General features: G+C 44.7%; 1 protein-coding gene across 13 annotated transcripts in view; it reads right to left on the reverse strand.

The window, feature by feature from the left end:
• Positions 1-18,128, reverse strand: part of epb41a (erythrocyte membrane protein band 4.1a) — a 64,011-nt gene extending 45,883 nt beyond the window's left edge. For 3 of the 13 annotated variants that reach the window (XM_042212973.1, XM_042212970.1, XM_042212982.1), the window contains exons 1-11: positions 17,891-18,124; positions 6,906-7,222; positions 5,253-5,537; positions 4,268-4,372; positions 4,051-4,093; positions 3,460-3,535; positions 2,724-2,942; positions 1,638-1,725; positions 944-1,096; positions 758-855; positions 502-677 (exon numbers count right to left, since the gene is read on the reverse strand). In XM_042212973.1, coding sequence (XP_042068907.1) covers positions 502-677; positions 758-855; positions 944-1,096; positions 1,638-1,725; positions 2,724-2,942; positions 3,460-3,535; positions 4,051-4,093; positions 4,268-4,372; positions 5,253-5,537; positions 6,906-7,214 — 1,552 coding nt within the window. In that variant the 5' untranslated portion in view covers positions 7,215-7,222; positions 17,891-18,124. Of the gene's footprint in view, positions 1-501; positions 678-757; positions 856-943; positions 1,097-1,637; positions 1,726-2,723; positions 2,943-3,459; positions 3,536-4,050; positions 4,094-4,267; positions 4,373-5,252; positions 5,538-6,905; positions 7,223-17,376; positions 17,480-17,890 lie in introns of those variants that run through there. The other 10 variants (XM_042212977.1, XM_042212975.1, XM_042212978.1 and 7 more) reach the window with 7 other exon arrangements.
• Positions 18,129-21,726: the final 3,598 nt, after the last annotated feature.

Here is a 21,726-nt window from a genome sequence, read left to right on the forward strand (position 1 = left end):
CACACACACACACACACACACACACACACACCAATAAATACTTAAATAGAGAAACCTTACGAACACAGGTGCTCACAGACACACTATCTCGGTCTGCTGCCTCTGAACATGTCATGTATCATTAGTGTGCTGCTCAGCAACATTTAATTGTTGACCGTTACTCGTGCTCATGTTGGTTGTTGTTGTCTTTCAGCAGGTGATGAAGCAGATTTTCCCTCTTCTTCTGTTAACTTTCTGCCAAATTCTCTTTCTTTTGCCTTTTGTCTGCGTAACGACCATAATACTACTGAAAAAGCACAGATAATTTCAGGAACTGTTGGAATTTTTCGATTTTACCAGTGGGTCAAGAGTTACGGTAGTTTTGGCTAAAACCGATGGCAGCATGGGCGCACCCAACCGTTTTATACATACTGGTCTGTTGTCGCTGTTTGCCCAAGGACTCATAGGCCAGACTGAAAAACACGAGTGCAACACAGAGTCCGTTTGTTAGTAAAGGCGTACCTCCATCCAGACTGCGAGAGTTCCTCTTGCTGGAGGAGCGCTGGAAAAGGGGAGCTGGTCTGTCAATCAGAGAGCTAGCCTGTCTGGTCTGCGCCTGAGTCCGACCGCTGTAACGAAACTTCGAGCCCAATGCTAGGAACTTCCTTGGGGTGGTGGCCATCTCAGAGGAGGTCAGCCTGCACATAAGAATATTGATCTTCAGCTCTGAAAAAAGCCACAGCTCCTTCAGAAATGCAGCACGATGAGAATACAACACCTGAAGAAGGTGTGATGTTCGACACACACTTTCCACAGCTTTTTGGCTGCCTTGTAGTTGGGAAGCTTGAATCCAATGGCACTCTCATAATGTTCCACCTGTTAGAACAGACACAAACCTGCTGTGAACAAGACTAACAGACCTTAGAAGGACGAAAAACAAAAGGACGTTTTTGTGGCGGTTTACCTCGGATGGTCTTATTTTGATGAAGAAGCTGCTTCGTTTGTATGAGACTTTGAGGACTTTGGGCCAGGGGAAACGGTTGATCCTCAGTTTATCTTTGTAAACCATCAGACCACTGGCACACACCCCCAGTATGATGTCAACTCCATCCAGATCCTAACAGATATTCAGAATGAAAGAAATAACTCCTAAAGCAATGTAGGCAAATAAATAAACAGGAGATACTGAATGATAGAAAGTTTCCAGCCCAGTCAGCACGCAGTGGTCTAAAGGATGCTCCTTGGATCACTACACCTGGTTATGTTTACTTCATCTGGACTGTTGAGCTCTTTTCTGACTGGTGGTGCAACCGACATGTGCTGCTCCCAAGCATCCACAGGGGGGCAGTATCATCTTCAAAGTGCTCTCCTATATTTATTTTTAATACCTGCTCTGAAGTGAGGAGAATGACCTTATTTCTGATGTGCACACTGTCACGCTGCACAGACGCCACATATCACATCGGTTTCTCACAGGGAGCACCACATTCACGCCGACATGTAAGAGGACAGGTTCTCTGTGAAGTACGTGAACTACCTGCTCCCAAAGTTAGCATGGAAAACAAGGGTGAATCACTACTCACTATTTATTGATTGGAGCAGTTAAAAATCGTCTATAAGGAAGAACAGGAATAATAAGAGCAGCTGAGGATGCTCACCTTGGCCTGGTGGAGGTCCACTCCATACATGGAAAGTTTCTTGGCATTCTCCAGGAACATCAGATCTGCCTGCGCTGGGCTCATGGATCTGCGATGGCACCCCAAAGAAATCCAAAATCTTTAGCTTCTGTGACACTGATTGAATCCACACTTGGATGTTAAATGTGTAACGGTGTCAGCTGCTTTACTACATGTTTCACTTTAGAAACAAGTGTTTCAACTGCAGCTGCCTCCACCAGTGTGTGAATGTGAGAGTGAACTGTACAGCGCTTTGAGGGCCCTGAAAAGTGCTGTATAAATGCAATCCATTATTATTATTCCATGAAGCTCACACACAACTTGACCGTTCAATTATTTCTGATGTTTGTTAGCTTAACTTCCCTGTCTGCAAAGACACATGTCACATGTTAGTGATGCTGCGGACTTTTCCGTCTATCGCATGTGACCGATCGACGGTTTCGCACAAACCTGAGATACTGACAAGTTTTTTATCTGGAGGTGGACATAATGTGCAAACTCTCAGCTTTCATTTGAAGGTATTCACATCCAAATTGGATGAAGGGTTTATGAGCGTCAGCTCCTTAACATGTGCCACCCACTTTTTAGAGGGACCAAAAGTAATTGGACAGTTGATTGACAGGCTACTTCATGTGCAGGTGTGGGTGATTACACCGTTACGTCATTATCAATTAAGCAGATAAAAGGCCTGGAGGTGATTTGAGTGAACAGAACAGACAACATGTGGTCAAAGGAGCTCATGCAGGTGAAACAGGCCATCCTTAAACTGTGGAAACAGAAAAACTCATCTGAGAAATTGCTACAATATTAGGAGTGCGAAAATCTACAGTTTGGTGCATCCTGAGAAAGAAAGCAAGCACTGGTGAGCTCAGCAACACAGCAACTCGTGAACTTTACATAAATTCTCTGCAATAAGTGGCAAGACAGTGGCCCAGCGGTCACTCCAAGAGTGTAGTGGGTTCAAATCCACCATCATCCCAGTGAGAATGTGGTCGCCCTGGATAAGTGGAAGAAAATGGATGGATGGATCTACAACTAATGAAATAAGAGTTCCACTGGGTGACTGACCTGTATGTGCGGTGCAGCTCCATCATTTTGTCCTCCAGCTCCTTGGTTTGACCTTGGGCCATTTTCATTTCTTTAGCATATTCACTGCCGTGCACTTCGGTGTCATATTCACCAAGTTCTGACTGCAAAGCGTAGGAGCCCAGCAGAGCCAAAGTAACGAAGGAGCAGGGGAGGCGGCCCTGGAGGATGTCCTTTCGCAGTTGGAGACAAAGATAGTATCTGCAATGCACATGCAGTTCTCACATTAATTATAGATAGATGGTAAAGGACCTGGATTAATACAGTCGTACTGTGAGATGTGTTAAAGCCCCAGAAAACTATGGTGGAAACCAGAGTCAGAGCTGAACTCGCACGCTCACTGATGAACGCATCAAAGGTATATTTGATCCAGCTCGGACTCACAGAGGCTGGTCGGGTTGTTCCCGGGAAAAATTGCTTCACCTACTGAAATAATACATAACCAATGTCAATCTGGAGAAGGTCAAATAATACTGAAAGGAAAGATGGAGGCTCCACAGGTTAGACACAGACATGCAGCTTGGATCCATCTGTGCCACCATCTGACTGACTGAAAACTTCTTAAATGCCACAGAAAGCTCTGAAGCCTCCAGCTGATAAACTGGACGCATTTTCATCCTTGTGGGAACTAAAAACACACACATGGACTACACACCCCGTCCACTGTGTGACACAATAAAACTATTTTCACCAGTGGGAGACTGGATATGTGCTGTACCTTGTGATGTCTTCTGATAGCTGGGCTGGGTCCGGTGGATAGAATTTTACATTGAAAGTGAAATTATAGTTGGCACCTTGAGAAAGAAAGGAAGGAGTGATTAAACGATTACCCAGACTGGTCAGAGTAACTCATGAATATGTGTGCAAAAATCTTTATTTCCCTGCTCACACAAATCTACCACCGGATTTATGAAACGTGGCTAATTTTATTAATCATTCTAAATCAACAGGCTCATGAGTTTTACTTGCAATCTGCATGCTGCCACACTCATGCTTCTCTTTATAAGGAAACACATTTGTCTGCAGTGCAGTGGTCAAAGCAAAAAAGCAAGAGAAAGGCTGCCTGAAAGTGAAACTACAGCGTCCATGTGGAGACAAAACAGTGACGGTTAAAAGTACAAACGTTGCTGAATATCGTTCCTCCTCAGATACTCACTGTGACTGAAGATAAAGTTTAGGAAAAGACAGGCGTGAGAAAACATGAGGACAGACAGACCTAATCTGAAACTCACAGCAATTACTGTTTGTGAGTGAGGCTCAGTGTCACAGAGACAAACACACGTTTTCTTTGTGGAAGAGTTGAGCTCACCTTGTACCTGCCTGCGGATCTCTTTGGTCAGGTCCATCCAAGTCTAATCAAGAAAATGTCACATGCAGTTTAAGCTTTAGTGATATCGGACCATCAACTCCTTCAATAACAGGGCAAAGGGTTAGTGTAATCATCAGGTACAATGACGTGAATGATACCTCCTAATGGAACAGTGAGGCTGGGATTGTTGGATACTGACCGTTACACTGACGCTCACCTTCATAGTGGGAGTTTCCCAGATTGCCAGGCCGTAGTAGTCTTTTTCCAGCAGGTTCAGGTGGTCACACACTTTCATGAACAGCTCCTGGCCTTTAGCGTGTTTCTAACACACAAACACACACACACTTGCCTTTTACATCTCAGTGATGTAATGCATCAAAGATGAATGCCTCACCCTGAGCCTAAACCTAACCATAAGCCAACTGTAACCCTGACACTAAAGGCACATTTTGCGGGGATGTTGGTCCCACAGGGATAGTAACACTCGAATCTTTGGTCCTCACAAAGATGTATAAGTGCGCACGCACAAACACATGGAGCAGACATTAGATTTACCTGCTAATGTAACACACCTGATATCACACGCAGGATAATGTGGTCAGAAATAAGCAGTGGAGAAACAGACAGCAGTGACAGGGACTCCAGCTTCTCCTGGACTGGTCTGGTACCACTATGAGTGATGGTTACCACTAAGTACGGCAGCTGAACCACCTTTGTTTGCTGGCTTGATGATAACAGAGGTGTTCTACATAGTGTCTGTTTCAGTGATACGGGCAGCGAGCGCCATCAGCTGCTCGCATGTGTAAACAAAGCAGCCCTGCACAAATTACTCCTTAAGCAAGAATAAAGAGTTTATGAAATAACTAAGGAATTGGGTTAATGTGTGTGTGTGTGTGTGTGTGTGTGTGTGTGAGTGTGTGTGTGTGTAGTCTTCGTGTTTGTTTGTGTGTGTGTTTGTGGTGTGTGTGTTTGTGTCTGTGTGTGTGCGTGCGTGTCTGTGTGTGTGTGTGTGTGTGTCTGTGTGTGTGTGTGTGTGTGTGTCTGTCTGTGTGTGTGTCTGTGTGTCTGTGTGTGTGCGTGTGTGTGTCTGTGACCGTATCTGTGTGTGTGTGTGTGTCTGTGTGTGTGTGTGTGTGTGTGTGTGTGTGTCTGTGTGTGTGTGTGTGTGTCTGTGTGTGTGTCTGTCTGTGTGTGTTACTTACGTCCAGCTCACACTCGTACTGAGTGTCGTCCAGCAGTGTGACTTTGATCTGCATGGTCTTGGGTCGGCGTGGCGCTCTGGGAGCTTTGGCTTCTTCTTCTGCTGTTTTCTCGTCCTTTTCTCCCCTACTGCCTTCTTCAGGGCCAGACTCCTCCTCCTCCTCCTTCTTCTCTTTGTCCTTCTCCTCTTCTTTCTCCACGGTAACCTCCCCTTCCTTGTCCTCGTGTTTCTCCTTGTCTTTTCCAACCTTGTCCTCGTCAGTCTCTTTCTTCTCTACCTGGGTAGCCTGACTAAAGACACTTTGATGATGAAGCAGTCATCAAATCAAATCAAAATGTATTTATATAGCACATATTAAAACAACAGTGTTGACCATAGTGCTTCACAGTCAATAAAAACATGAGACAGTTAAAACAAACAATAGGTAACAACGCAACAAGCTAAAACAGCCAACTAGACAGAATCAAAAGCCAAAGTAAAAAAATAAGTTTTAAGACGTAATTTAAAAGACTGGATAGACTCGGCAGTGCGAATATGAACGGGGAGGTTATTCCAGAGTCTGGGTGCCACGGATGCAAAGGCCCGGTCGCCTCTCGACTTCATTCGAGTCCTAGGTTGTGCTAGGAGCCTGTGGTTGGACGATCTAAGTGCTCTGTTGGGATTGTATGAATGGAGTAAATCAGAAAGATAACTGGGCGCTAAATTATTCAAAATATTAAAAGTGAACAAAAGAATTTTAAAATCTATACGATATTTAACAGGGAGCCAATGTAATTTGGCTAAAATTGGAGTTATGTGTTCATGAATTCTTGTACCTGTTAAAAGACGCGCAGCTGCATTTTGAATTAACTGGAGCCGGTAAAGAGAGGAGTGTTGGAGGCCCCAGTAGAGGCAGTTACAGTCGTCCAATCTGGATGTAATAAATGCGTGGACAAGCTTTTCAAGGTCCTTTAAAGGAAGGAACGGCTTTGCTTTGGAAATCTGACGCAACTGGTAAAAGCTGTTTTTTACCACAGTGGACACCAGTCATGTAGTAACTGATATATTTATATGTGTAAAAACATCAGTGTCTTTGCAAAAAGACTAAAGTGCAATTCATACTACTAATCTGAACACCAGGTGACAACCTTGTTTGGATTTAATGCCATCACAGGTGAAACTGAGCAGTTCATACTGGAAAACAACAGTTACTGTGTCTAAACCGATGGATGCAGGGGCTGTCAGAGTTATGAAGAGGATGCACATCGTGCTATGGTGCAGTTTTGATGGAGATGTGCATGTCAAGCATTACAGCTCAGCAAAAACTGTGAGATCATCCACACATCTGAGGTGTCACAGTGTAAACTATGTGAACATGTAGCACACGGAGGATCTTAAATAAGTCACAGCGTAATCAGACTTTATAAAGGTGATCCAGGCTACACCTGAAGGAGCCCAACACCACCTTTGTAATGTTTCTCTTGTAGCCTGAGCAGGGAGGAGGCTTCATGCACCGTCTACAGTCAAGAGTCTTAGGTTTGGAAAATGATTTGCTCAGTAATGTAAAAGTTGAAGCATCCTATAATAAATACTTTGCAACTCGATCCATGACACATTTCCTTACATATCACAGGTAAGACCTAACTCTGTAACACAGTCACCAACACAGGCTGACCTGAGCCTCAGCGCTGCTTACTGAGTGCTGGTCAAGGGCGACCTCGCCCTCTGTTTTTAGTTCAGGTTCGGGGTCAGCGATGGGTGCTTTAGCTTCTTCCTCCTTGTCCTCCTTTTCTCCACCCTCGCTCTCACACTGTGAACGCCTTTTCAGGAGGGAGGAAAAGAGGCGTGTGAGACCGCGGCCAGCAGGGTTGTGGTTTTGAGGTCGGAGCTGGTCGTCCTCTGGAGTGGGAGGTCTGGCGCCCTGGCCAGCTTCCTCCTGCTGCCTCGGCTTTTTCTGGTGACTTTCTGCCTCGTCTGTTGTCATGTCAACAGCTGTGGAGGTAGATCAGAAAATAGAAATGAAATCAGACAGGTTCATGGTTCAGGCAGATTGGCTTTGTGGAGCTTAAAAAACTGATACTTTACCATCATGCATCAGTCCATCATAACAGCGTTACCAATTCACAATCAGACTGATAAGAGAAATGTTTTCTCAGAGATCAAACCTTTCAAACTTTTCTGCAACAGAACGGATCAAAACCCAGCAAATACAAATACACTAATGTCAATTCAGTTGTTAGCAGCCTTAAGGTGGTTTATATTGCTTTAGCAAAAAGGAAAGTTTGAAGCCTAATCTTGAAAGTAGAGATAGTGTCTGTCTCCTGAATCCAAACTGGAAGCTGGTTCCACAGAAGAGGGGCCTGAAAACTGAAGGCTCTGCCTCCCATTCTACTTTTAAATACTCTAGGAACAACAAGTAGGCCTGCAGAGCGAGAGCGAAGTGCTCTAATAGAGGTTGTGTTTTGGCTTTTAGAAAGCATGTAAAATGAACCCCGATCACAGAGAGACAACAAAAACATCTGACCTGACTATTACAAGCGTTACATCACGTTATCTTCATTTAAGATGCCACACTGGGCTGCAGTGTCAGTTTTTCACCACTATTGCTAAAGGGGTGAAAGCTACACTCTCACTTTCAGATGATGCTAATGGCAACATAAAACTCGTGGTGACTGCTGGACGTGTCACTCTTCTGGCAGAACAGTCGTTTTTCTGTCTGCTTGTCACAGTGATCCCATCCCCAGCTCGGTTTGGGATTAATGTGGTCCTATGGGAATTACACCAGGTGGGTGGCTGCATGACCATCAGCTGATGAAGCACAACAGTCAGAAATGTTGCTGCTGTAGCACCCCCCCGCGCACAAACACATCCTCCAACCACACACCCATATTTTGTTTTCAAACTCCATTGCGGTTTATTTCACACCTCAAACATTTAGTAAACAATTAAGCAAATACAAGTAATCTGCAATAAATTACAGGTAGTAATAAAATAAGCTACTAACTCTTTTACGCTGCGTCCACACATGGAGCTGTTTCTGTGCATTTGGACCTTTCGTCCACATGTAAACGGCGTTTCGAATCACCGAAAACTGAGGTTTTTTTTAAAATGCTGGAATACAGAGTTCGTCACACAACGTCAAAGGTATGCGCCTTTTTCCACGTCACGCTGTGCACCACGTTATTGTTTACATGAGATGAACTGCAGAATAGCAGATAGAGACAAATACTGTTAATCTGACTGTCTGCAGGTTTTACACGCAGTTACTGTCCCTCCATTTACAAAGGCAGAGGCGTCACGGTGTCATTATTTTACATGTAGTTGTTTTTTCCTGTGGAACAATGTTCAACATTGCTGTCAACACAGTTTTCAAAAAATGCCTCTCTGTGCAAAATGGGTTCAAAAACATAAACAGCTGTGGGATCCTGTTTGTCCGTGAGTTTGAGAGCCCAGCGCTGCTCCCGACGCAGGGAAACTAATTCTGTCACAGAGACCTACGTCGGCACTTGTGCAGGTGAAGCCAAAGGGAGGATTTGCTTCACCATATTGTCTAGCATTTGGCTTGGAATGAAGTTGGTTTGGAAACATATTCAGCGATGCTTCATCTCCTGCTTTGTGTTTGTGTGGGCGCCCCGTCAAAAGCCTGTCCATGATGCTAGCAGTGTCCAAGCGTTTTGTTTTTGTTTTTTTCATACCCCTGCAATGGCTCTGCGCCCCCCCCCCCACCCCCCCAGGGGGCGGGCCCCACACTTTGGGAACCTCTGATCATTATTAAGAGATGAAAAGCCATTGAATCAACTGAACATATAATTTATTATGAAACAGAAAACTAGATTGTTTTTACATGAGTGATCAGTGTGTGAATTCAAACACTTGCTGCATGCAGGTCCTCGGCCTCTTCAGACTTTCCACAGGCATTGCTGCTTTCATTGATACTTTAGCACTGCTAACCTCATGCGATTAGACAAACTTTAGATACAAACTGCATCTTTTGTTTACATTATTTACTCGGGGCTCTGTCTGTTGCCCCACTCAACAGGTTGAAAGTTCAACTGGAACCTGAGATCCACAAACCTGTTACTGCTTTATTTTTACAGATGCATTCAGTCTTTTGTTTCTATTCATGATTTTTCACTTTGGAATACATAAACTACTAGACATACTAACTGGAATTAGCAGACTAATGGTGCAGACTAGTGGAGGCAGGGAACAAACCACCAACCTTCCTCCAGCAGATAACCTGCTCCACCTCCTGAGCTACAGCCACCTCACAGCTACCTTCAAGAAGTTTTTAGTAAAACCACGGCCTTTCATTCCTACCTCACAGACCGTACGGTTGCACAATTGAACTATTCCTTGGAGCTTCGCTCTCCACCAGACTTCTCTGCAATGTGTCCGGACCCAAACGAGCGGCCATGGAAAAATGGATGGGCTTCCCAGTCGGGTTTCTTTTTGTGGAGAAAAATGACAGAACCACCCGTGCATAGATTACCAGGGCCTGACATCACAATCAAAGACAAGTATCCACTGCCTTTGATGAACTCCATGTTTGACACTCTTCACGGAGCTGCTATTTTTACCGAACTCGACCTCCGCAGTGCATCCGACAAAGAGATGAATGGAAAACCGCATTCAATACACCACTTTGAATACCCGGTGATGCCGATTGGGCTAACCAACCCCCAGCCATCTTTCAAGCTTTGGTATGTTCTCAGGGATTTTGTGGACAGGTTCGTGTTTGTTTACCCTAGATGACATTCAGATATTTTCCAAGACTCTTGAGGAACACCATGTGGCTTTTCTCACGTCATCTCGAGGAGAACTATGATGTGGGTGACAGGGAGGTGTTAGTAGTAAAGCTCGCTCTGAAAGAATGGCGGCATCTGTTGGAGGCAGCCGAGCAGCCGTTTGCTATCTGGATGGATCATAAAAACCTAACTTACCTGAGGACAGCTAAGAGACTGAGTGCACGGCAGGCACGTGGGTCACTGTCTTTGCCAGGTTTAACTTTTTTATTTCCTACCGTCCATGCTCACGGAGCATCAAAGCCAATGCATTATCACGCCAGTTCGCCACCGACACAATCGCTCTGAGGTCCCAACCATTCTCCCCGCTACAAGCAAGATTGGGTTCATTGCCTGGGAAGTGGAGGACGCCATTCGCCGGTACTGGAGATTAAACCTGATCTGGGTATTGGTCTCGTGAATCGGCGCTATTTACTTGCAGCAGCCCGTTCCACAATTCTGGACCGGGTTCACGCCGCCAAATTCTCATGGCGGACCATTCCATTTCCCTATCATGTCACGCTACACCTGCAAGCCAGTGAGCCACTAGAAAGCCATTCAGTTGCCTTATTACCTCACTCAGCATTTCTCTCCCTCTGTTTCAGTGACCTCTATCCCCGACCCACGAGCCGTGACTGCTTCAGACTCCTGTTAGATTCTCATTTCATGTTTCCGGTGCTTAAGTGTTACTCTTGTGTCTTTATAAATAAAACCTACCAGTTTGCCTCCGTCTGCATTTGGGTCCATTTTCATGCACTAGCCCCTGCTGCCATAACAGGAATATTAGTCTCTACTATTTCAATTTGTCAGTTAAAATCAGGACAGACAGGTTGTAACACCTACAGGCACATAAAGTTGATGGTGAGAATCCTTTTCTGGCTTAATACCAGGACCAACACTTCCAAGACACTGGAAGCTAACCCACCTAAGTAACTAACCAGAATCTTTATGTAAAAAAGTCAAAAGTTAGTGACCAGGGTTCAGCGGGCAACTGGAGAAAATATATTTACATCCATGGATAAACAACGTTGTTTGTGCATTATCATCTCTGTACTGTGTTTTACTGCTATTGGGTCATAAACTAGATCATTCAATGACTTGACATCTGACCAGAAGAGAAAATGGTAAATCAATAAGATTAAAGCACTGCAACAGTTCCAAGTCAGCAAGAAACAGAAGGAGACCATGGTGGTGGATGAAGTCCCCAGGGTGGAGAAGGAATGCTTCTTTATAAAGGTAAGAGGTGCCAGGGCTCCTGGACATGATGGGACACCACTTTTAACAGGTGCCTCAGATGGGCAGAGATCTGAAGGATGCCAGACAATAAGCTCAGGTTTCTCATAAGTGCTGCCTACAACTCCCTTCCATAGCCCTGCCTGTTTAGTAGTGCTTACTATGGCAGCTGGCGTCCTGTAGGCAGGACAGCATGGCAAGTCTGCATGTTTTCATAACAAAAGGACGCAACAATGAAAAGGAGAAAAGATGGCACTGTCCCAGGGATGCTTCGGGTGGCAAGGAAGTCAGGAAGTCCTCAAGATGTGTAGTGTGATGGCATACTTCAGAGTCAGCTATCTATCTATTATTGTAGGATCTACTGTACAATACAAAGCGCCTTGAGGCGACTGTTGTTGTGATTTGGTGCTATATAAATAAATGAATTTGGAGAAACAGCCGTTTACTCTCACACACTGAGATCTGTCAGTTAAAAAGTCTAAAATCCAACCAACGAGATTAAAATCAAGTTTAAACTGGTTAAGAAGTTTATCGACTAAAAGATGTGGCTGGATAGAATTAAAAGCTGAAGAAAAATCAATAAATACGGGCCGAGCATGAGTTTAGCTTTAGCATGATGTCAGCTGGTAAAGACTGGCAGATATTTGGTGAACCTCAAGGAGAAGCTCCTCTTCCCAAGAGATATAACAACCACTCTCCGCAGATAGAGACGACCGAACTGGCAGAGGCCAGGCACCTGACTGCAAAGCCAGGATTTACCCTGTGGAGGCTGGGTGTCAGGACATAGTGGGCAAAGCAGCTGTCCAGCTACTTCATGAGTGACCGGCCCAAACCTGCAGAAAGCCATGAAGGCATTAGGAGAGGAGGCTGAGAAAGCAAGCTTTTGGCTTTGGCTCTGGTGGAAGGATGTCAATTAGCCGGCAACACCACAGTAAAGGCAGCTGCTGGGGGTGCCACAAAGACATCCCCGGTGTGCCACTGCCCCCCACTGGGAGATGTACTGGGATAGGGGGCAAAACATCCATGGATGGCGACCTCCAGTTGATGTGGTGGTGTGAAGACTCCAGTGACACTTAAAGCACCAGGGAACAACTTTGTTAGCTGACCAACGGGTTTCGGCTTGTGGCCTGCATCGGGGTCATCACAAAATACCAAACAGTGTGTGTTTCAATAAAACAAAGAAATACAGGTGAACCAGTCACACATTCACGCATAAACAAGCTGACCAATCAGCATTTAAGGGGGTGGTACTGGCTGATTGGTTGAATCAGAGGCCAAACAGGCTCTGGCCTGAGCCAGGACAGATTTAGGGCTTCAGTCGATGACCTTGCAGCTGACCTTCTGGCACTGGCGGTGACATGACTGGCTCAATGACAAAGCAGGAAACATGCATTAAGCATTAAAACTCTTTGATGTGTAGTATTATTTCCCAGCTGACTGACTCATTCCAGTTTTATTTATCCAAATGCTGTAGCATTTAAAACTATTCTAACTATATATTCTCACAACGACTGTACTGATTCTCATGTATAATTGAAAACTGACATTATTGACATGATGTGAAAACATATACAAAAAAATTACAACTGCAACCATTGCAAAAAGACAAAAACACATTTTTGAATGCACTGAATCTCCAGTTGCTATACAGCCTCAGTGTTTGGATACGCTTACGGTCTCTGATACTATTTTAAGGTATGCTCATAGATTAAAGGTGGAGAGCCAACACGACTAGCACATGAAGTTCCAGAAGCTGCTGGCAGCCCACAGTGCTGAGTGGACACGGGCGTAGCTGCACGAGTGCTGACAGGACAGAGTGCCACAGCTCCAGGTACACTGACGACTGTGATGAGAGCTAAACGCTGTATTTTACAGTTCACATGGTCGGTTTGGTGCGATAAAGAAAAAGTATGCAGATTTAATTTGTGCTGCTGTGTGTGAAATGATGTTGCCAAACACACTGAGCATATCAGGAAGTAAGGAAGAGGTTTCAGCAGAGTTGAGCCGTTGTTCTTAACGAAAGCCTTTCGGTGTTTCTTTGGACATTGGCTACATTTTTAACTCATTTTCAGTCCAGTCCCTGAACATATCACCGTCGCCAGGACAATAGTGTTTTGTTTTGTTGACCTATGAATCAGTCAAACATAAAAAACACACCGAACTCAAAGGATGAACCTGTGATGTGTCTAACACATAACTCAGCAAACAACACATCTTAAACTGTATCTTTAGGCTCTATGTTACCAGCAACCAAAAAACCGCACAGACCTTTTCTCATTTCTGTGGTTCTATGAAAAATGCCAAAGATAACCCAGTTTGACAAACAAAACATAACAAGGTGATTCCCAAAGAGTTATTAACCGAAATTAGGCAACTCAGCTCAGTTTAAAGGCGAGTTAGTCAAGTACGGGACAAATGAATACGGTGTAGGCCTGAAAAAAAAGACTCCACGATTTAGAATATTGAACATAAAATGATGTTCATTTAGAAAAATATGGTCTAAAAACAAAAAGAATATAAATGAAAAAAGATGATGCGCTGTAAGGTGACCCTTTAACCGGGAAGCACTGGCCCAGAGTTTCTCAGGAACATGCTGCTCACACGTGGCAACACAACAGGATAGCAACAGTGTAACACTCGGCTCAGCACCTCACACCTCGCTAAACAATGGGTGACATCACGGTGGCCATCTTTTATGTACAGTTTATGCTTCAAGCATAAAACGCCGAACACCATCAACTAACTAGAATAATACTGAATCCGTATAAATGAAAGTTACAAGGATAACAAAGAGATACATTTGTGACATGAGACATATTTGGCTTTCTAAAAGAGCAACGATATAAAAGTGACTGCTGCTGAAATATAATCGACATGTGTTTTAAAGCACACTTACTTTTTACATTTAAAATTTTCAGAAGGCCCAGTTAGCACCAGTTGGCACCATTATAATGGTTATAAGACACTTCTCTGTCTTCTCTGTTTGAGGTGTGGAAAGACAGACACAGTATTACTGACATTATGTCACAATAACCTGCTCGGGCTCCATGTCTAATGCTCGTCACAGCCCGCAGTCGCTGTGCTGTAGAGCGCCAGCTGTCTTTCCACCCTTGAGAGACTTGATCACCGCCTTGGTCTCGTCAGAAGTGAAGGCACCAGTGTCCACAACGAGTTCATCATTTTTGGCTAAGTCATCATCCAACAAAGGCATATCTGGGGCAGGTTGATTCAGGAGTTCTTTGAAGTGTGCTACCCAGCGCTTATCGTGGTCTTTCTGCGTGAGGAGAGGTCTGCTGTCAAGGTGAAGATCACACACGATCCGGAATAGCGTTCTCGTATCGTTCCGATCAGCAGCTTTCCGATCAGCAGCTTTCCGCTCGACCCATTTGCGTTTATCCCTTCGACAGCTTCGCTTCACCTGCCAATCGGGGCGTCGGTACCACTCCTCTGCGGCTTGCTGTTGTTCATTTCGTCTGATCCCGGGCGATTTTCACTCTTCGTCGTTCATCGACTAGCTGCCATGTTCGATCTTGGATTCAACGTTCCTCGAAGGTCCCTCTTCACCGACCGATGGCATTTTCGACGCTGGCCACCACGGCGGTTCGAAGGGCAAGTGGAGGAGGGGTTAAATAAGCCAGCGTATAGTGAGATCACAGAGCCAAGAAGTGGTAGAAATGCTTTATATAGTGCACAGTCAAACTATATAATGGTGTCTTTGATTTTGTCTGAAAGTACAGATATAGACACAGATTTTAAGGCATGAGGCCTGTGTTTGGGCACATAGTGGCCCAGTACCAACAATCACAGTATCATTAGGTGGATTTCTAGGTTCAAATTAGGTCAGTGACATGAAGTGATATGACAAGACAGACCAAGCAGTTTACAAGAGGTGCTAAGGTTTAGGCTGAAAGGAAGGCCTGGTTCACCGGAAACATCAGCAAAGAGTAAAACGTACTTAAGTGTATCTGTATTTCTGACTGCACGGTAGCCTGTGTCAGAGCGCTAAAATTGAGTTTAAGCGCTAAAAGCGGCTTTAAAATAATCTGGGTGGGATTAAAGGCTGCAGTGTGCAGATGTGGAGCACAGAGGATGCTGATGTTAATCAGTAACTACTGCATGAGCCTCCCTCCTCACACACTCATGATCTACACAGTGCCACCGTGTTTGGGGAGAGAAAAAAACATGGAATTCGACCTGACCCAGATGAATCTGTGGCAAGGATTCATCGTTATCCAGCGAAGGAAAAACAAGTTCTGAAACACAAAAACACGTGAATCCATGCACAGCATCTGTGTGAAGAGAGGGCAGTATGGGGTCACACCGAATCAGCAGGCATCAGTGACAACGATGGAGGCAGTCAGCATAGAAACAACACACAGCTCTGAGCATCTGAGGGCTGGGCAGGCAGAGACCATCGTTCAGTTAACAATCGTTTTTATCAATGACCTTTCTTTCTGATGAAAGCAAGACAATAACTAAATAAACACTAATAATCGAAGGAAAATAAACGATGATGAAATGTAGCAAAACTTTCATTAACGAATAAATAAACAAAAATCCTGGAGAGACAAGATCTCATCAGAAGTGCTCGAGATGCAGAGGAAGGAGTTTGAAAGTGAGCAGGTCAGAAGAAGAACCTCCCTACGGTTAGGTGGACACATTCGATGTGTTTGTCATGAGTAGCACGTTACTGTAATCAGATTACTTTTTTCAAGTAACAGGTAAAGTAAGGGATTACTATTGCAGAAAAAGTAGTTACATTACAGTTACATTCCCGTAAGCACGCTGCGTTACAGCGTTACTAAACTGTGATTTTGTTTGTGAGAGTGTCTCGTGACAATGACGTACGAGCGTGTGATGTCCGTGGCAGCAACAGACGTGGATAACATGGAGTGATGGAGAGAGTACGACCGTGCAGCGTTTAAAGTGTGGAAGTAATCAGATTACTGTGAGTTTGAATCTGTTAAAAGTGACACAAACATCACCGTCTGCTGTTCACTCTGTGTGGGAAGGAAACTTCTTTCTGCAGCGAAAAAATGAAACTTCAAATCTGAGCAAGCAGCGAGCGTGCCGCCACGGCAACGTGACATTCACAGAGAAACCCCCGGACCCCCCACTGACATGACCGCTGTGGGCAAACCTCCACCCGCCCCACTCCTGATAAACAGGTGGCAATAGATTTAAGAGCTGCTGAGTCTTTGATTCTATTTATTTTCTGCTGTGTTTTACTCGCATCTATTTGAAAGAGTGTAAACACAAAACATGATTTTATCTGCTGGAACATGCAGACGATAGGTTTCCATGTTAAACACGTTTCTGCCAGTCAGAGAATGTTGCAGATAATTTAATATTTGCTTGATGCATAAAGTTAAAAAGATGAAAACTAATAAAACTTTTTCATTGGATTCAGTTTCATATGATGGATTATGCAGAAACAGTCGAACACGGCTGAAAGGTAACACTGTTGCTTTATTACATAATCAGGTTGTAAATCATGTTTTTGAAAAACAACTAAGTAGCTAATTACTTAATCAGTAATGTAACAGGATTACTTTTTGGAGATGTAATCAGTAATTAGTAACTAATTACTTTTTTCAAGTAACTTGACCAACACTGCTGGTCACAGAATGAAATATGTTCCTGTGCTCGTCCAGCTTTGTGAGCTCGGCTCGCTGGTCTCAGATCAGCACCTTGTGCCTTTGCTGCTGTCACCCATCTGCAGCACGGTTTGAAGCTTTGTGGTTATTATGAGTGTTATTTGAGTTACTGCTGGCACCACGATACTGACGCTGTTTGAACGTTGACATGTCTCCACATTGAACAGCTGAGTTAGATATTTGTGATAATGAGCAGTTGAACAGGTTCAACAGTCACACTTTGCTTCTTTGACAGTGAAATTTTTGAAGGCCTAATAACGCACCAAAACTGCAGAGAGATACTATAAAATCACCACAACCTTGAGAAACAGTGCAGACGTGGATCGTGTTCTTCGCCTTGTTTTAGTGTCTGACTTGGAACACTGAATGAATATGAAGTAGCAGTGAGATGTGTCTGATGTGCTGTGACAACAATGAACGTGGCAGCATGTAGCAGACAGCAGCGCTATAAAACCACCGAGAGCATCCACACCTCGTTGCTTTCTTCTGCTGCGCTTGAACTGAAGTGAAGAACTTTTCTCCGTCTCACCGGACAATAATCAAAGAGTCCAGTCCTCATGATGATGATGATGATGATGATGATGATGATGCGCTCTGCTGTGAGCGCTGCAGGCCTGGGTACCAGAGCGCGGTGCTGTTCATGCTCATAATGTATGAAAGCACGAAACGGAAGCATCTCTTGGTGCGCTGGTTGTGTAACACGAATGCGCGGATTGCGGTGGTCACGGATAAAGAAGTAGTGCATCCGCTCATGCTGTTACATCATCGCCGTATCATCAGACACGACCTTCTACCATGCAGAAATCATCCAAACTCCACTAACGCTGTTTTTCTGACCCGTTTTCCTGCATTTTGCTGCCGTGACTCAGTCAACACTACAGCCCGGCGCTGAGCGTGGGACAATAAAAGGGGCGGTAGGTGTACCTGTCTGCAAATGGCGCTGGATGTGTGCGTGAGCAGCTCGTGTGATGCCGAGGATCACTCACCCGCTCACCTCAGAGCATCCGAAAAGAACAGGTCCTGTTTGAAAGCGGTGTCAGCGTGCACTCGTCCTCACAGGCATCAGTTAGAGAGCGCGCTCATTCATCAGCGTTATCAAGCGGCTTTAACAAAGTGTTTGGGTACCAGGCGCCAGATGGCACTTTGCCCTGAGTGTTGTCTGACAGACAGCGGTACGTGCAGGCTAGAGGTGCATGTAAGGACCGCTTCGTTGTCATGTCAGCGCCCGATCACAACAACAGCCGCCTCATCGTAAGGCAGACCCTACCCTGTCCACACCCAGCAGTACTCAACAGCCTTAATATATGCAGTCAGTTCTAGCACCTGCTGCATTCTCTGGGCATACTTATATGGCACTTTATACAACACTCACACATTCATACGAGCACCACTGTGCAGTAAACCACACTGTAAACATATAACACTATTTATTTATTTCTCCTGATTTGTATATTTGTACACTTAAAATACTGTTCATATGTCTGCCCTGAGTGGGAGCTGCTCTGTATCTCACTGTGTGTATGGTGACAGTAAAAGGCATTCTGTTCTATATCCTGCTTCAGAGAGCAACTTGGTATGAGTATGCTGCTAAGGATATCTGGCATGCAGGCTTGTAGATGTCCTGCTCGACCTCCTGAGCTACATCCAAGTAAATGCAGAAACAATACCACTGCAGCTTAGAAACAACAAAGTAGCTAAAGAGAAAGCCAGCCTGTAAGACAACAATGAGGGACAACACGGCCCACTTTACACCCTCTGCCACCCCCTTCCTTCTACAGAAGGGTGGAGTTTTGAATGTAATGAGACCAGTGTATATGTAGAAGTAGCCAATGCTAGCAGAGCAGACAGCAGCGTTCACCAATCAGAGCTCAGGAAGCTGCTGCTCCTGGCAGAGCTCCACCATCAGTAACCAAGGGTCCCCGCCATGAAATCAGTGCATCCATCATCAGTGAGCCACTGGAAACAGCAGCAGCTAGAAATGAGCTGAAATGATGTACAAGGTTGATTTTCTCTTTCTGATGAAATTTGAAAGCAGCCTGCATCGGACAGCTCGTGTGGCAAGCAGAAAGATCTCACAGGTATCTGGACACTCGCTGTTATATAACAGGCCGTAACAGGCCAACAATCACACGATCTCATGTGAAACAAGATCCTGTGATCCGAGCAGCCAGAGGAGCTCGTGGATGAGCTTTTAGATCCTCTGAGGAAGAGCGCAAACATGCTTATTCACACTTTCTCCACAAAGCAGAATTATTGGTGCGCTGCACGACGCCAGGAACCAGAGACCTCTGACACGCATGTTTGTACGGCAGCTACAAACTAGTGATGTGCGATTCCACTGATTCCCTTTCCGATCTGATACCAAGTAAAATCCAGGGTGGTATCGACGATACTGACCCGATACCACCCTGGATACTCTGTACAAAACGTAATGTTTCATTGTATTTCATAATGCAACATAGAATTGCATTATGTAATTGTAATAATAATATAATAATATAGCTTCATAATGATTACAGGACATCAGACTACTTGTTCTCATTGCTTAATGATGCAGAGTTCATCATATAGAAATAAAAACCTGAAGTTGTGCTATTTGAACACGTTGCCTGCCTGCAGCACTAAAGGACTCTGTGAGAGACGTCTGTCTCGCCCTAGCAGCACCTGTCCCTCTCCTCCACCTGTCCCTCTCCTCCACCTGTCCCTCTCCTCCACCTGTCCCTCTCCTCCACCTGTCCCTCTCCTCCACCTGTCCCTGTCCTCCACCTGTTCCTGTCCTCCTCTTCAGTTCGCCTCAACATAAGCTCGTCATATTCTGTGATATGATTTACTCTGAGGTGTTTGACGAGGTCAGCGGTGTTGCCACAACTCCTCACTTTCTTGCCACATATATCACAAACCACGTCTTGGCTGTTTGTGGAGGTAAAATACGTCCACACATGACTCCAATTACACTCAGCCATTGTTGTGAGTGCGCACACCAGGGGCTGTGACACAGTTATACAGCCGTGTTTCACACATGATATGAAAGGCGGAAGAGGAAGTAGTTCCTTCCAATTTAGACGATCCGAATGATATAGTTTCTTTCCACTGTGTTCCTGTTAATGAAAAACTACAAATTTACTCCAGAGTACTAACATATCGATATTTTAATATGAGAATCGATTCTAGAACATAAATTACTGGTATCAGAAGAATCGACATTTCAGTATCGATCCGCACACCACTACAGCAAACAGACAGCAGCAGTTATCAGTCAGCATCAGTCAGACTAGATCAGGTAAAAATGTATTTTACATGTGGAGGAAAGCTTTAACTTTTCCAAAATCCTTCAAATATCTCTCTCTGTATGAAGGAAAGTGCTAGGAACGAGCTACATGATCAATGCTTTCAAAGGAATCTGATGTTTTTGGTATGCAGTGATAGTGTCTGTTTACACATATGTGTTTTTACACACGGGACATTTTAAGCTTAAATGTGGAATATTATTGTATTTCTTGATGATTGTTCTGTGAACACCACAGACCCACACAGCGTTCACAGTTAAATTGTCTTTATTGTACAGATTTTGCACACACACGATGCCTCCTCCTCGCCACCTCGACCACCAAGCTTCCTGTTCGGCACCTCGTGTTTCCCAGGGCAGCTTGCAGCTGTGCTCTCACACGCCTCCCTTCGCCGGAGAGAGTTGGTCAGCCTAATTCCCTCCACCTGGCTCACTGTAGCAGAGCCAGAGACCACAGCCCTGCCATGTCCTATAAGTCATTAAAGGCCATTTCACTTCATTTTAGTTCAGATTTATTGGTGGTGCCGGTTTACAGTCAGCTCTTTGTGCTTCTTCTGAAAGTTCTTAAAATGAAACATGTCTTTAAAATGTATTTCAGTGAAAGGACAAACATGCCGCCTGAGTCGGCACAAAGGAAGAGCGTACCAAGTAAGCTGTGAGACACGCCCCCATAGATACAGCACCGTGGTTATAATTGCCATATCTAAGCCAACTCATGTGCTTTTGTCTGAGCGCTGGTCTGTTCACCACACTGCTCCTCACATCGGCGCTCTTTACAATCAGATCTGTTCTCGCAGTCACACAGACGCTCCTTCCCCCATCACTTCACAAAAGGCCACCGTTGCAACCCCCTCCTCCTTCACGTGCATCCTCCAACCCCCTTCCACACAGGAGCAGGTGCTAAGCCAGACTGTCTGCTGAGGTGAAGCGTCAGCCATTAAGGGAATTAAAAACAAGAGAATTTTAAAAACAATCCTAAAATGTACAGGAGTGAAATTAAAAATGGGGTAATGTGCTCAGACTGTTTTGTTCCACTTAAAAGACGAGCTGCAGCATTTTGCACAACCTGCAGACGCCTAATGGACGCATCACTAACCCCACAATAAAGCGTGTTACAATAATCCAGCCTAGATGTAACAAAGGCATGGATTACTGTCTCAAAGAGCTGTTTCGATAAGATGGGCTGTATTTTGACTAATTGCCTCAAATGAAAAAAGCGAGATCTTACAACAGACCTGGCTTTCAAGTTTAAGATCTGCCTCCATTTTAACTCCCAGATCAGTGATGACTGGTTCAACATACTGTGCCAGCGAACCAAGATCTATAGTAGTGGCCTCAGAAGCGCCACCAAGAACCATCACTTCTGTTTTCTGCTCATTAAAATGTAAAAAGTTCAAAGCCATCCAGGCCCTTATTTCATCAAGGCATCTACACAGAGGGTCTACTGAGAAGCCATTTATCTTTATAAGTGGGAAACAACAGTGGAAAGAAATCCCATGTTTCCTGAAAATAGAGCCAAGGTGTTGAAGATGTAGG

The sequence above is a fragment of the Haplochromis burtoni genome, unplaced genomic scaffold (assembly GCF_018398535.1).
Source record: "Haplochromis burtoni strain Fernald_Lab_line unplaced genomic scaffold, NCSU_Asbu1 Contig_404, whole genome shotgun sequence".
Lineage (NCBI taxonomy): Eukaryota > Metazoa > Chordata > Actinopteri > Cichliformes > Cichlidae > Haplochromis > Haplochromis burtoni.